Consider the following 14,491-nt stretch of genomic DNA (forward strand, 5'->3'; position numbering starts at 1 on the left):
ATCCCACCACTGACCTAAACCATTTATTCCAACATATCCCCAAAGAGATCAACTTGATCTTTATCTGGAAGAAATAATTTAATATTTAATATATTGGTTAATGTAGAAACAGAGCAAACTTCAATCCAACGGAGGGGATCTCTCTGATTTTTAAAAAATACATTTTCTTTTGTTCAATCTTTATCCAGGAAGAAAACTCACAAATGTCTTAAAAGTCTATTTCTTAATAGAGTAAATAATATGAGACTGATTCTAAGAAAATAATTGTTTAAATGCATTATGTTCATATATTTTTTCTACAGTTTAAATATTTTAAGCATACATAATTTGCCATTTTGTACTTTTGAATAATCTACCAAATATTTAAATGGATCATTAAAAAATTATTAACTAGTACAGAGGTTAAGTAAACAGCCAAGTCAACCAACAATTTATAATGACAAATTTATAAGTAAAAACAAAAATTGCATACATTCTTCTCACAATTGAGTTGAAAATAAATGCAAGATTACAACATGTTTTCCATAAGATTTTTGGGTGTATGGTATGTGTTCCTTTTTAAATGATTTAACTACTGTTAATATAAACAACATTTAGACATTTGAAACGCAAAATTAATACTGAAAAATAAAGTTATTAAAAATAAATTAGTAGATCTGTCTCTTAGAATAGGCAATGCTGCCAAACCCATATCAATCTGAAAAGCCTAAGTTAAAATACTGCAATCATTTATAATTTTCATAAGGGAAATTGTTTCCAATAATTATGCATATTTTAGACAAATTTTTGCTTAGAAACATTGATTTAAAAACTATATATTTATGTGATATATGTGCAATATACAAAACATTAAATGTATTTGGTACAACCTTCCAAACAAACAAATTTGTGTATAACTGTTTTGAAAATCAATGCAGCTTTGAAAAAGTAAATATTAAAATATGTATGTTTTGCCCATATGTGTGCTGTATATGAAACAATACACAGCTCTATACAATACATTCTGTATTTAATACAGTTGTATCATACATAACTTTGCATTTCTGTGACATAAAGTAAACTCTAAATAAAAAATTAAAAGAATTCGTTTCTCTTTGTTGTAATCTTTTTAAGTTTTATTTTAAAAATATGGCAGTGTGAATTAAAATGAAGCTCTTTTATATATCCTTTTCTATATTTTGTTTATAATCATTTATATTAAAGTCACTTATTAGCTTTTACAGTGACTGCACTGAGTTTTGAGTTGAAATAGAATTTCATATAATCTTATATAATCTGAAGCCCCATTTATTTAATTGGGAAGAAGTTATTTTATAACAAATGATTTTTGGTAATTTGATTGCAAATCTGAAAGCTGAATCACTTGGCATAATTCAATTGTAGACTGCAGTGTCACTTAAGTTTCAAGTTTTATGTGACAAAATTTAGGCACTTCTGCAAAGACTTCTTTAAAAAATATTCTCTCTTTGTAAAATAACATAGTCAAGATTTTTGTTAGGGGTATGAAAATCATACTGTGCAAAGGTTTGATTTAATTCTAGAATGTTGTGATTCCATATAACATCTCCATACATATCCCAAAGCAGTTTGTGTGCATTGCTGCAATTTGTGCTTTACCTTAGATCAGGGTGAGAAACTATGGCCCTTCTATGACTTGTGGACTTCCAACTCCCAGAATTGTTGAGCTAGCCATGTTGGCTTAGGAATTTTGTGAGTTGAAGTCCACAAGTCATAAAGGGGCCACAATTTGCCACCTTTGCTTTAGATCAGGGGTGTCAAACTCATGGGCCACTGGTTGGATGTGTCATGCGCTGGTCATGCTCACCCCGGTTCAGCAAAGGGGGGGGGAGAAGTCACAATACATCATGTGATGACGTGACACCACAAGTTTGACATCCCTGGTTTAGATCTTCTGTTTCAGCTTCATCCAATTGACTGTGCCTCAACCTAGATTTCTTATGACTCCCCGGATTCCCCAATCACCCACCTACCCAGAGTATAACCATTGCCTATGCTGGTTGCTTATGCTGGAAGAAGAATTCCTACTTATCTGAAGGACACCAAGCTAGGAAATCTACTCTGTTTGCAACTTCTAGTGGTGATTCCACCACTGCATCACTGATTTCGTCACCAAACAATCATCCCAGTGCAACTAGTGGCCATGATATCCCGAAGTATTTTGCTTTTAAATCCCCTTGACCTACATCAGATTCTCCTTTGCAGCATTACAAAGCACTTTTGAAAGTAGAATTTCTCTGTGCAAACTGGGGGTGCAGGGAGGTCAGTTGAAGAAACACGCAACCCAAGACACAGCTCTCCTGGGAAACTATTTGTGTAGTTAGATCCTGGATTTAGTGGCCAATGTAAACCAGTTATTGCTAACATTGAAAGAGTCGTAAAACGGTGAACCCTGCGGTACATAAATGGGACTACTTACATTCACTATTTTATGGTGGTAAGACAATATTCCTAAGAAGTAAACAGTGTTATATAAAACTTTTAAAAGTAAAATATTACCCTTTTTATGTCTTGAACCATCACAGCTGGCATCAGGTAGTTAACTAGATTAGTTTTGAATATACTAAGCATACCATCTTAATATTCATATACGATATAGCAGCACTAGCTCTTATATGTGTGTTTGTCCAGATGAATGAACTCTTAGCATGCAGTTTGTGGCAATTCTGTTAAGGAAGAGACGGGGTTGTATATACAGTAACAATGCTTTGCTGTTCTCAACAAGGCCTCTTGACATTCCATTCCATTCCTGTTCACTATTTCAGGATTATCTGCGAGGGGGAAAAAGAAAACACCAATTACTTTCAGTGCAATATTTAACTGGAATATTGGAATATTTAATTATTCTGGAACAATTCTTATCAATGCTATTACTTTTTTTCCTTTTTTAATAGCTTAAATTTAAAAATTTCCATGTAACACACGTAAGTGGATCCCTGTCACTTCATTGCAGATTTTTACAAGTTGAAATATATATTGCATGCAAAATTTTAACAGCAGAAATGTTAATAAATTTTCAAAGAGCACCGGAGACCAAACCATGAATATTTAATATCATTTTATATGCTAAATGTTATTTGGAAAATAAGTGACATATTCAAAAACAAAGCATCTGATTTGGATTTTATTTCAGAATTATAATCATATTTTCTTGGATTTGATTGGACTGAAAAGGCTGGGGTGTTTTTTTTCTTACAAGTACAATTTTAATATATAATTTAATGTATAATTTTAATAATTTTAGAACATGATTTTAATAACTTTTTTGGATTGCTTTAAAATTATTTTATTACTTTTTTTAAAAAAATCTGTAATTTGAAGCATCACATTCAAAAGTCTTGTTATGTGTTCACCCACACTATAAAGACAGAATTTGGAATAACTTAATCAATATATCATATTTAATATGATATATTATACTTAATATATATTATTAATCATATTTTTTAAACATTGGATCAACACATTTTCCTAGGAAACAAATCATACGATTTAGTATTAAAAATAAACACATAATTTTTATTTATGGGATGTGGTTTTTAAAAAATAATCTTTCTTAGATCTTTTAATTAACTGTTTGCATGAACTATATGTGTATATATGTTTGTGCTAATATGGTGTATGTGTGCAATATAAACGCAAACAATTTATTAACACAGAAAAGTATTGGTTGAATATTTTGCTTCATTTTTTTGCATGCAATAAACCTAGCCACTGCAGTTTATAAACCATAATTTATGATTTAACGTAGTGTATGAATCTTTGAGAGGCAGACTATTTTACAATAAACGAATATAGGTGTATGGAAAAAATTAAGCAACCATCAGGTTTCATTTTTCTACTCTTCCTTGCAGAATTTTTCTGGCTCAGAAATATTCTTATATAATGGAAGCTGGAAAGTAGCTTGATAATTTAATAAGACAACACTCTGGAATAACCATTTAGTGCTTGCAGAAAAAATAGATACAGGTTTGGAAATAATTTTTTCAGTCCTGTGACTTGGATATTATTGAGAAATTGTAGGGTGATATAATATATGCAATGACACCTAGGAATATTTCTAAACTAGAAAAGTTATATAAGAATGAGTGGGAAAATATTCCCTAAATATGCCCATGTTACACCAACACTCCGCAATCTGCATTGGTTGCCGATCAGTTTTCGGTCACAATTCAAAGTGTTGGTTATAACCTCTAAAGCCCTTCATGGCACCGGACCAGATTATCTCTGGGACCGCCTTCTGCCACACGAATCTCAGCGACCAGTTAGGTCCCACAGAGTGGGCCTTCTCCAGGTCCCGTCAACTAAACAATGTCGTTTGGCGGGACCCAGGGGAAGAGCCTTCTCTGTGGCGGCCCCAGCCCTCTGGAACCAACTCCCCCCCAGATATTAGAATAGCCCCCACCCTTCTTGCCTTTCGTAAGCTTCTTAAAACCCACCTCTGCCGTCAGGCATGGGGGAACTGAAATATTCTTTCTCCCTAGGCTTCTACAATTTATGTATGGTATGTTTGTATGTGTGATTGGTTTTTAAAATAAGGGTTTTTAGCTGTTTTAGTATTGGATTGTCGCATGTTGTTTTTACCACTGTTGTTATCCGCCCTGAGTCTACGGAGAGGGGCGGCATACAAATCCAATAAATAAATAAATAAATAAATATTCCAAAAGAAAATTAAGTTTCTTGGCCTCTGGTGAAGATGGCCAACTGATGGCACGCCCAGGGACAGATCCCTGGGGCCCTCTGAAGGATTATTCTCTGGTCTGGACTGTCACTTTTTCAACTTACCATCAGAAGGAACTGGCATTCTTTTAGTTTATATGACTCCCCTGGGTTAGGGAGAACCCTAAAATCATCACACAAGATCTTCCATACAACAAGCAGCTTCAGATGTCCATTGGAGCAAGCTGGCGAGCCAGTAAATTGGGGCCATAAACTATGTTGTTAAAAAAGTAGCCATTATGGAATTTATGTTTCAAACGGATATTAAGTTGTGCTTTTTATTTCTTTATCATTTTTAAGGACTATTAATCTTTATTATCAGTATATCAGAGTTTTCCCCACCCTCCTTGCCTTTCGTAAGCTCCTTAAAACCCACCTCTGTCGTCAGGCATGGGGGAATTGAGATTTTCCCTTCCCCCTAGGCTTATAAAATTTATACATGGTATGTCAGTATGTATGATTGGTTTCTTAAATTGGGGCTCTTTTAAAAAAAAAATTAACTTAAATATTAGATTTGTTTATATTGTATTATTACTGCTGTTAGCCGCTCCAAGTCTACTGAGAGGGGCGGCATACAAATCTGATTAATAAATAAAATAAATAAACAAACAAACAAGCAAACAAACAAACAAATAAATAAATATTAAGCTAAGGGAAGTTCTCTTTAGTCACAGCTTGTTATTCTTTGTTGAAGATCTGTGCCATTTTTGGCAGTTTCTTTATTGTTAAACAACAAGGAAGAAGACTGCTGAAGGCAAGCTAGAATAAGTAAGTATGGTATATATTTTGTTCCAACTTTGAAGGAGAAATATAAGGGTAGAAATAGAAAGTTGTGGTTATAGTTTATTTTTTAAAAAGTAATTTGTAGCTTGGTGTGCTTAGCTGTGGGTGGCTAAAACGCTCTGATTTTTATGAATCCTGACTAGTCAGTAATTCTTAAATGATCTGCCAAAAATCTTTGACCAAAGATGGAGTTGAGAAGACGGAGGAACAAATTGTTAAAGTTGTATTTGATTTTTTAAAAAAATCAATCAGTTTACAGACCAGCTATGTTCCAAGGATGTTTAAAAAACCCTACTCAAATTACTTCAGAGATGCAATTATGTATAGGGAGCCACCAAATGCAAATGACTCAATTGCAATCTTGGAATATCAACCTGAAACCAATTTTTATTACGATGGTTTAAATATAAACCTCCCAACACAATTGAAATAAGAGTTCCATGAAAATCTGAGAGCCTCCAGGGGGGTGGGGAAACCTTTGGAGCCTAGGGAGGGCAAAACATGAGCCTACTGGGCCCATGGGGGGAACTATTGACCCCCTCAGAGAGGGTGCGCAACTTGGGCGTCCTCCTCGATCCACAGCTGACTTTGGAACATCATCTTTCGGCTGTGGCGAGGAGGGCGTTTGCCCAGGTTCGCCTGGTGCACCAGTTGCGGCCCTATTTGGACAGGGAGTCATTGCTCACAGTCACTCATGCCCTTATTACCTTGAGGTTCGATTACGGCAACGCTCTCTACATGGGGCTACCTTTGAAAAGTGTTCGGAAACTCCAGATCGTGCAGAACGCAGTCGCGAGAGCCATCGTGGGGCTTCCCAGATTCGCCCACGTATCTACAACACTCCGTGGTCTGCATTGGCTGCCGATCAGTTTCCGGTCACAATTCAAAGTATTGGTCATGACCTTTAAAGCCCTACATGGCATTGGACCAGAATACCTCCGGAACCGCCTGCTACCGCAAGAATCCCAGCGGCCAATAAGGTCCCACAGAGTTGGCCTTCTCCGGGTCCCGTCGACTAAACAATGTCGTCTGGCGAGCCCCAGGGGAAGAGCCTTCTCTGTGGCGGCCCTGGCCCTCTGGAATCAACTCCCCCCGGAGATTAGAACTGCTCCCACCCTCCTTGTCTTCCGTAAACTACTTAAGACCCACTTATACCACCAGGCATGGGGGATTTGAGACACCTTTCCCCCAGGTTTATTATAATTTATGTTTGGTACGTATGTGCTGTTTGGTTTTTAATTATGGTAGGGATTTTAGTTTTTTCTTAATATTAGATTTGTGCCTGTATAATATTGTTTTTTATCGTTTGTTGTGAGTTGCCCCGAGTCTTCGGAGAGGGGCGGCATACAAATCTAATAAATTATTATTATTATTATTATTATTAAATTATTATTAGAAGTTGGGAAACAGGCAGTTTCCAGCCTCCAAAGGGCGTCCTCTGGGGCGGGAGAAGTTGTTTTTGTCCTCCGCAGACGCTGAATTATGGGTGTAGGCACTTGCGCATGCGCGATAGCGTGCATGCACACTCTTTTGGCACCCAATGGAAAAAAGGTTTGTCATCATTGGTCTAAGCAGAGATCCTGAGCAGCTATATTCCTTGGAGAGTAAAGGAAAGATTGATGGAGAGCAATCCCCCAAAATCATATGCGCAATGTCCTGCCTGTCGGCGACTACTTCAGCTTCAACCACAACAACACAAGAGCACACACATCAGATTTAAACTTAATATTAACCGCTCCAAACTTGACTGTAAAAAATATGACTTCAGTAACCGAGTTGTCGAAGCGTGGAACTCATTACCAGACTCCATAGTGTCATCCCCAAACCCTCAACACTTTACCCTTAGATTATCTACGGTTGACCTATCCAGATTCCTAAGAGGTCAGTAAGGGGTGAGTACAAGTGCACTAGAGTGCCTTCCGTCCCCTGTCGTATTGCTCTCCTATATCTCCTATACCTTTCTTCTATTCCTTTATCTCTTCTTCTATTCTTTCATTGATATGTTCTATTACTATATCTTCTTTTCTATGTATTTCTTAGATATATTTTACTATGAGTATCTCCTTTATAACCTTCATCATGTATTTTATTATGTGTATATAGATATATACCCACTAAAACCCTCATTGTGTATTGGACAAATAGCAGAATACATAAGTTTCAGCAGAGAGGTGGGCTGTCTAGGTATGACATCAAACAACTGGATATGCTTAGCAGTGGCAATGGGCAGGATGGGTCTGTGCAGCAGCAACAGAAGGGCATAAAGCTTGAGGAAAGGAAAGCTGAAGATTTGGGAAAGGGTGGGCATTTCTATTAGGCTAGTTGGGTCATTATTTATCCTTAGGCATCAGGGGGTTGTATATGGTAGGTTTGATATAATAAATCATTCAGAATCACTTTTGTAACATGGGCAGCTATACAAATTCTACAAATAACTAAAATAAGCATAAGAAACAATGGAGGGCTAAGAAAGGAACCAGGTCCACCAGCCTTTACCTTCTAGCCTTTGTAAGATCTCTCTAGAATTTGGCTTTGCCCAGAATGGTCTGGCCAAACTTGGAAACCATGAAACAAAAGATTTTTTTTTTCATTTCAAAGAGATGTACATAAAAGCAGCATCTACTATTAATCTATTATCAATAGATTAATCATTAATCTTCTCATCGTTCTCATCACCCATCTCCTTCCACAAATGACTGTACGACTGTAACTTTGTTGCTTGTATTCTTACAATTTATATTGATTGGTTCCTAATATGATTTGATTGTTTATTTGTACCCGGACTATCATTAAGTGTTGTACCTTATGATTCTTGACGAACTTCATGTAAAGTAATGTTTACAGTGGAGCTAGATTTCATATTTTTCAGAGCATCACATAATTTTATTTTGAATTTATGAAATTGATATGGGATAAGTGGGATAAGTTACTCCTTTTTGTGCAATGTATACTGCTGAAAATTAGTTATAGATTGAAAATGAATTAAAAATAAATTATAAAATAACAAACTACAACACAAAATAAAATATTTGGATCAATTCAAAAGTTTATCAACTAACCTGCAATATAAATGACAGAAAGCTGTAATTTTCCATACAATGTAAATACACCTATGTATTGTGACAATTTATTATTTCAGAAAAGCACTCTTTCTGTAGACAAGAGGAACATAGAATAGATGACACACTGGATTTAGCAGCAACAAGTCAACAACTGATAATCTTTCTTTGTACTGGATCTTAGAAACTACAGGTATTTTACAGTAAGCCAACCACTTCTTTCTTTTTTTAAGCTTTCATATTGATTGTCAATCACAGTACTCACTATATCTTATCATACCGTTTGCTGGCAAAAATACAATTGTTAACATTATCTGAAAAGTGCATACATAACATGTGCGTGGTGGACCACAAAACATGGACAGTTGTGTGCACTATTTGAGTAGCTTCTGTAAAGCATGAAGACTAATTTATATCAAGAATGGCCCTGGTTTATAATGCCTTCTAATCAAATGAACGATGGAACTAACTATAGTTCCCAAGTTGCACCTGCTTGCAACAGAAATTAGAAATCTAAGACACAGGCACTGGCATATTTCTTATTTGCTCTAAAACACATCATAATTTAATGGTTCCTGTGAATTGGTTCTCTGTTTCCTAGATGTAATTTTGTCCATGTTCAAAAGATTTTCACTCTCTATAAGTATCTAAAAATTGGCAAATAACTGAGATTAAAGGATTGTTGGTAGTTAATTGTACAATTACCAGTCAGATTTACTAAATGACTTTAGCCTGATCTCTTTCTCTCAGCCCAACTTAATTTTACAGTGGTGTTGCAGGAAAAAGAATTGGAAAAACGAACATTGTGTTGGGCCCTTTGAACTGCTAGAGGAAAGATAACAGCAGCTTATTATGTTAGGCTTTAAGATTAAAGAGAATCTGGAGAATGAATGTGTGAAGACTTGCATAATTCAATGGGCAAACAACTTTGGGTATAGTATAATGCTTGAACAATGAGAAGGGCTTAAAATGTACATTAAATTGTAATCTTAAATGTATATATTTAAATAAAACGATGCAGAGGTAGTACCTAACACCAGATTAAGTGTCAAAAATATATAAAGCTATTTCAAGTATGTTGGAAATGTAAATGTAAAGAATGAATTTTTATCACTTTTGCTGGACATGTGACATAGCAGAGTATTACAGCGGTAAGATTAATATTTTAAACACAGAAGATTCTTAAAGTGGAATATAAAAATAAAAACAGAGACTTTTCTTTTAGACTTAATGGACAAAGAATTTGAAAAAAACCCTGGAACTTTGTTATATATGTTGACAGCAGCAAGAATGTTTTATACACAAAAACAGAGAGGTTATCTTAATTCCTGCAATGAATGATTTGCTAAAAAATTGATGGAGCTAGCAGAGATGGCTAAACTGGCTGCCTTAATCAAAGAAAATAACACATCTAATTTTGTTTCTTGGAAACTGCTTCTGGATTTTGTGCTTGAGATGGGGGAAAATGAAACTTTGATGTTGGGTTTTCCTGATTATATAGATTTGTTATTATAAAAACGGCTAGTAACTATCAGCATGTCAAAGTAAAAACAAATTGAGGCTGTAATGTTATTATTTAATTCTATTGTGCTAAAAAGAGTCAGAAATCTTTTCCCCCTATTTACCCTACATCTTTTTCCCTTTCCCTTCTCCATTTCCCCACTATTTTAATTTTTATTTGCATTTTACATCTTGATAAACTTAATAAAAGTGTAACTGACAAAACAGGTGTCTACTATTCACTGACTGAGCATGTCCTGCAAGGCGATTGTTGCATTGTTCTATGACACTCATGAAATAAAAAGTACCTTGAATTCACATATGTATAGTATTACCTGTATTTCTTTAGTGATTGTTTCATTTACAGTACATATTTTTACAATGAATTATACAGTACAGTGTTCCCTCAATTTTCGCGGGAGATGTGTTCCGAGACTGCCCGCAAAGTCGAATTTCTGCGAAGTAGAGATGCGGAAGTAAATACAGTGATCCCCCGAGTTTCGCGATCTCGATCTTCGCGAAACGCTATATCGCGATTTAAAAAAAAAAATTAATTTAAAAAAAAACCACTTCCGGGTTTGGCTTCGGGAGTCAGCTGGGAAGCGGCACGGCTGTTTTAAAAGGTCGCAGCCGGCCTGGGGGGCTTCCCAGCACCCCCCGAACCCCCAACCCGGGTTCGGGGGGGTGCTGGGAAGCCCCCCAGGCCGTCTGCGACCTTTTAAAACACCCGCGCCGCTTCCCAGCTGAGTCCTGAAGCCAAACGCCAAAGGCGAACTTCCGCGTTTGGCTTCAGGACTCAGCTGGGAAGCGGCGCGGCTGTTTTAAAAGGTCGCAGCCGGCCTGGGTGGCTTCCCAGCACCACCCTGAACCCCCAACCTGGGTCTTCCCGGCCGCCCACGCAAAGGGGAAACCCCGGCTCCTCGCTGATGCCCGCCGCTCGCCCGCCCGCCAGCAAGAGGGGGAAGACCCAGGGAAGGTTCCTTCGGCCGCCCAGCAGCTGATCTGCTCGGTAGCGCAGCAGCAGCGAGGAGCCGAATCGGGGTTTCCCCTTTGCGTGGGCGGCGGGGAACGCAAACTCCACCATCTACGCATACGCGGCCATAGAAAAAAAGGGCGCGCATGCGCAGATGGTGTTTTTACTTCCGCAACCCTACATCGCGAAAAATCGATTATCGCGAGGGGTCTTGGAACGGAACCCTCGCGATAATAGAGGGATCACTGTACACTATTTTTGCCTATGAACAGTATCCCAAGCCTTCCCTTAACACTTTAAATCCCTAAATTACAATTTTCCATTCCCTTAGTAACCATGTAGATTATTACTCACCATGTTTATTTATTAAAGTTTATTTTTTAAAAAATTATTAAAGGTGGATGAAAGTTTGGCGATGACATATGACGTCATCGGGCGGGAAAAACCATGGTATAGGGAAAAAACCAACGAATTGTTTTTTAATTAATATTTTTGAAAAATATTTTATTCTTCTTGAATGCTGTTGCTCAAAAATACTGCACTGATCTTCTACTTTAGCCAAGTTAAATTACTGAATGTTTTTATATATTACTTTATGATTCACTGATTACGAAAGTAAAACTGGAGATTAGTTGAACCTATTGACATTTTATATTTAACAGGATTCATAAGGAAACAGTTCTAAAAACATGGTTAACTATATACCTGTCTAGATTCTGTTAACCATTTGTAGAAGAATTGGGAGAAGGGCCAAAGTTTCATATTAGCTTTTATCTGGCGGAAAGAACATTCCTTAAACTCATATAAGAGCAGTCTGAAGACAAAGAAAGCTGACAAACTCTAATGTTTATAAACCTGGAACCTGTTTGAAGGTATCATTTCTCGTCCTACCAACTAATCTCAACTGTCAATAACTGTCCTTCCATCTCCCACAGGATTCAATACAACTGATGTTGCTTCCAGGGTAGGAAGTGAAACATCTTGTTTTTTCTAACCCCCTGTTGTAATCATAGGTTTTTAAGCACTGATTCTTGGGAATAAAATATTGCTGGAGAGTGATGTTTTAGGCCTAAGTTGTGTGCTGAATAAAGCCTTAATTCTTCCTCTATGGAAAGGCAGGCAGCAAAGTCTAGGCTGAGCAAGCATTCTGCAGAATCATGACCATGTATGGAAAGCATTTAAAGAAAACCTATAGAACTTCCATATAAGGAAATATATGCCTCTCTCACATTCCTTTGCTAATCACCAGTAAACATACAATCTAGGGAAAAGGCAAGGAATGTAGCTTCTGTTTATTATCTAAAGAGAAGCTTGCCTTATAAGGTACAAAAGTGAATAGTTGCTGGAGGATGGTTTAATGTATGTGGCGTTCGCGAATTGGTTATTCTGTACCACATGTCAGAACTGTGAAAACACAATAAATAGGAGAGACCTTGATTCATTTGAGGTCGTCGCCTTATCGAGAAAACTTTCTCTGTCGCTTCATTCTGATGTGGCAATCATGGCATGCAGTGCCTCCCTAGAGGTCGACCCACCGGGGGAGGGCTGCATGCCTTCACACACACACACCCCAAAAAATCAGTCCAGCTGCCTTTTCAAAATAAAAACTTTTGATATTGACAAGCTAATTTGAAAGAACAGGCTGTAATGCTTTTGTGTTTGGTTATTTAAAAACTTCTCCCACGCGTTCACTGAGAAGAAACGCATTTAGAATAACTGTACATATTGCCAGTTTAGCACTTTTCACCGGCTTTGGTTTTGTAAAAACAGATTAATTTCATAAAATGTTCCAGAGCTAATTGATTAATTAAAAAAATATACAGCGCAGTACGTTTGCCAAAATGACAACAAAGCTTAAGATGTATGATAATATAAGGCAACACAACCAATACATCTCCTTGGTTTCAGTAATTTAAAAGATTGACACTGTGATCTATTAATCTGTTAATGATTCCAAAGAACATTTAATCCAATGAGAACCCAGGAAAAAAGTTCCTTATGTAATTATTCTATACATGAAGAATGGGAACTGATATTTTCTAAAGCCTCTTTTAGTGAAGTTCCTATAATAATGGTATTTCAGTGTTCTCCTGGACTTCTACTGCTATAATAATAATTCTAAAACTCTTTTCAATAGTTTTGTTAATTTAGAAGCACTTCCCATACACTGAGAAATTGAAGGAAGGGAACAGCCAGAGGGAATGGAAATACAGCTGCAGGTCCAATCAGAAATTGCTTCACTTTCATTTTATAAACACAAAAAGGAATAACCTCTCTAAGCCTCATTAGGTTTTAGACAGGAATTATGTCTATTAATGTAAGTATAACTCCTATTTGAAGATTACTTTTACCATGAATAGAAGCAGTTAAATACAGAAAGAAAGCAGAAAGAAATGAGCAACATTGTGAATAATTATTAGACACAATTCTTAGGACTAAATAGAGCTGCCATATTTAAAATGCATTATTAGGTAAAAGAGAAACTCTTAACTCTTTGCTGCCACCATTTGATCAGCTATAGGTTTGCAGCCCACATTAAAAGTCCCATTGAATCTTGCAATTATATGTCTATTAATGTAAATATAACTCCTATTTGAAGATTGGTTTTACCATGAATAGAACCAGTTAAATACAGAAAGAAAGCAAAAGAAATGAGCAATATTGCGAATGATTATTAGACATGATTCTTAGATCTAAATTGAGCCGCCATGTTTAAAATGCATTATTACATAAAAGAGAAACTCTTAACTCTTTGCTGCCACCATGTGATCATCTATAGGTTTGCAGCCCAAATTAAAAACCCCATTGAATCTTGCAATTATAGTACAGTAGTACCTCTAGATACGAGTTTAATTGGTTCCAGAAGGGAGCTTGTATATCGAACAACTCGTATCTGGAACAAATGCCTTTAGCCTTTGTTTTTCCCTGCAGAGATAACCAGAAGCAAGGATTCTTGCGCCACCTAGTGGACGCTCGGCTCATATCCCGAATTTGAGCTCGGGTCTCAAAAAGAAATTTCTCTCCCCTCGTGGCTCGTATCTTGGAATACTCGCATGTGGAGCAGCTCGTATCTAGAGGTACTACTGTATGTATGCAAGCTTCCGTAAAAATACGCTACATAGAAATGTTCTTTAGCCTCAAACTTTTAAGTCTGTTTTTGCTTGAAAGGGTTAAATAATTAATTACAATTATAGTCTGGAGTAAAGATAGTTAATACTTAAAATTAAAAGTTAATTGGATGATAACGAAATCAAAATGCTACTAAGCAGCTAGGCTAGTATTAAACACACACCCAAAAATAAAAAAATTACACAGAGAGCCACATTATGCCCTTATTTGCCATAAATGTTAACTCTAAATAAGTGCAACCTGTCCATCAATATTAGTTAAACAATTATTTCAAAGAAAAGTCTGATGGGTTAAAAAAAAAACATGGAAG

At 36.5% G+C, this 14,491-nt stretch overlaps 1 protein-coding gene across 8 annotated transcripts in view; it reads right to left on the reverse strand.

Annotated features, from left to right (window-relative positions):
- Positions 1 to 250: 250 nt before the first annotated feature.
- Positions 251 to 14,491, reverse strand: part of MBNL2 (muscleblind like splicing regulator 2) — a 65,512-nt gene continuing 51,271 nt past the window's right edge. For all 8 annotated transcript variants that reach the window (XM_070751283.1, XM_070751284.1, XM_070751282.1 and 5 more), the window contains one exon: positions 251 to 2,789. In XM_070751283.1, coding sequence (XP_070607384.1) covers positions 2,662 to 2,789 — 128 coding nt within the window. In that variant the 3' untranslated portion in view covers positions 251 to 2,661. The remainder of the gene's footprint in view (positions 2,790 to 14,491) is intronic.

The sequence above is a fragment of the Erythrolamprus reginae genome, chromosome 4, assembly GCF_031021105.1.
Source record: "Erythrolamprus reginae isolate rEryReg1 chromosome 4, rEryReg1.hap1, whole genome shotgun sequence".
NCBI classification, from domain to species: Eukaryota; Metazoa; Chordata; class Lepidosauria; order Squamata; family Dipsadidae; genus Erythrolamprus; species Erythrolamprus reginae.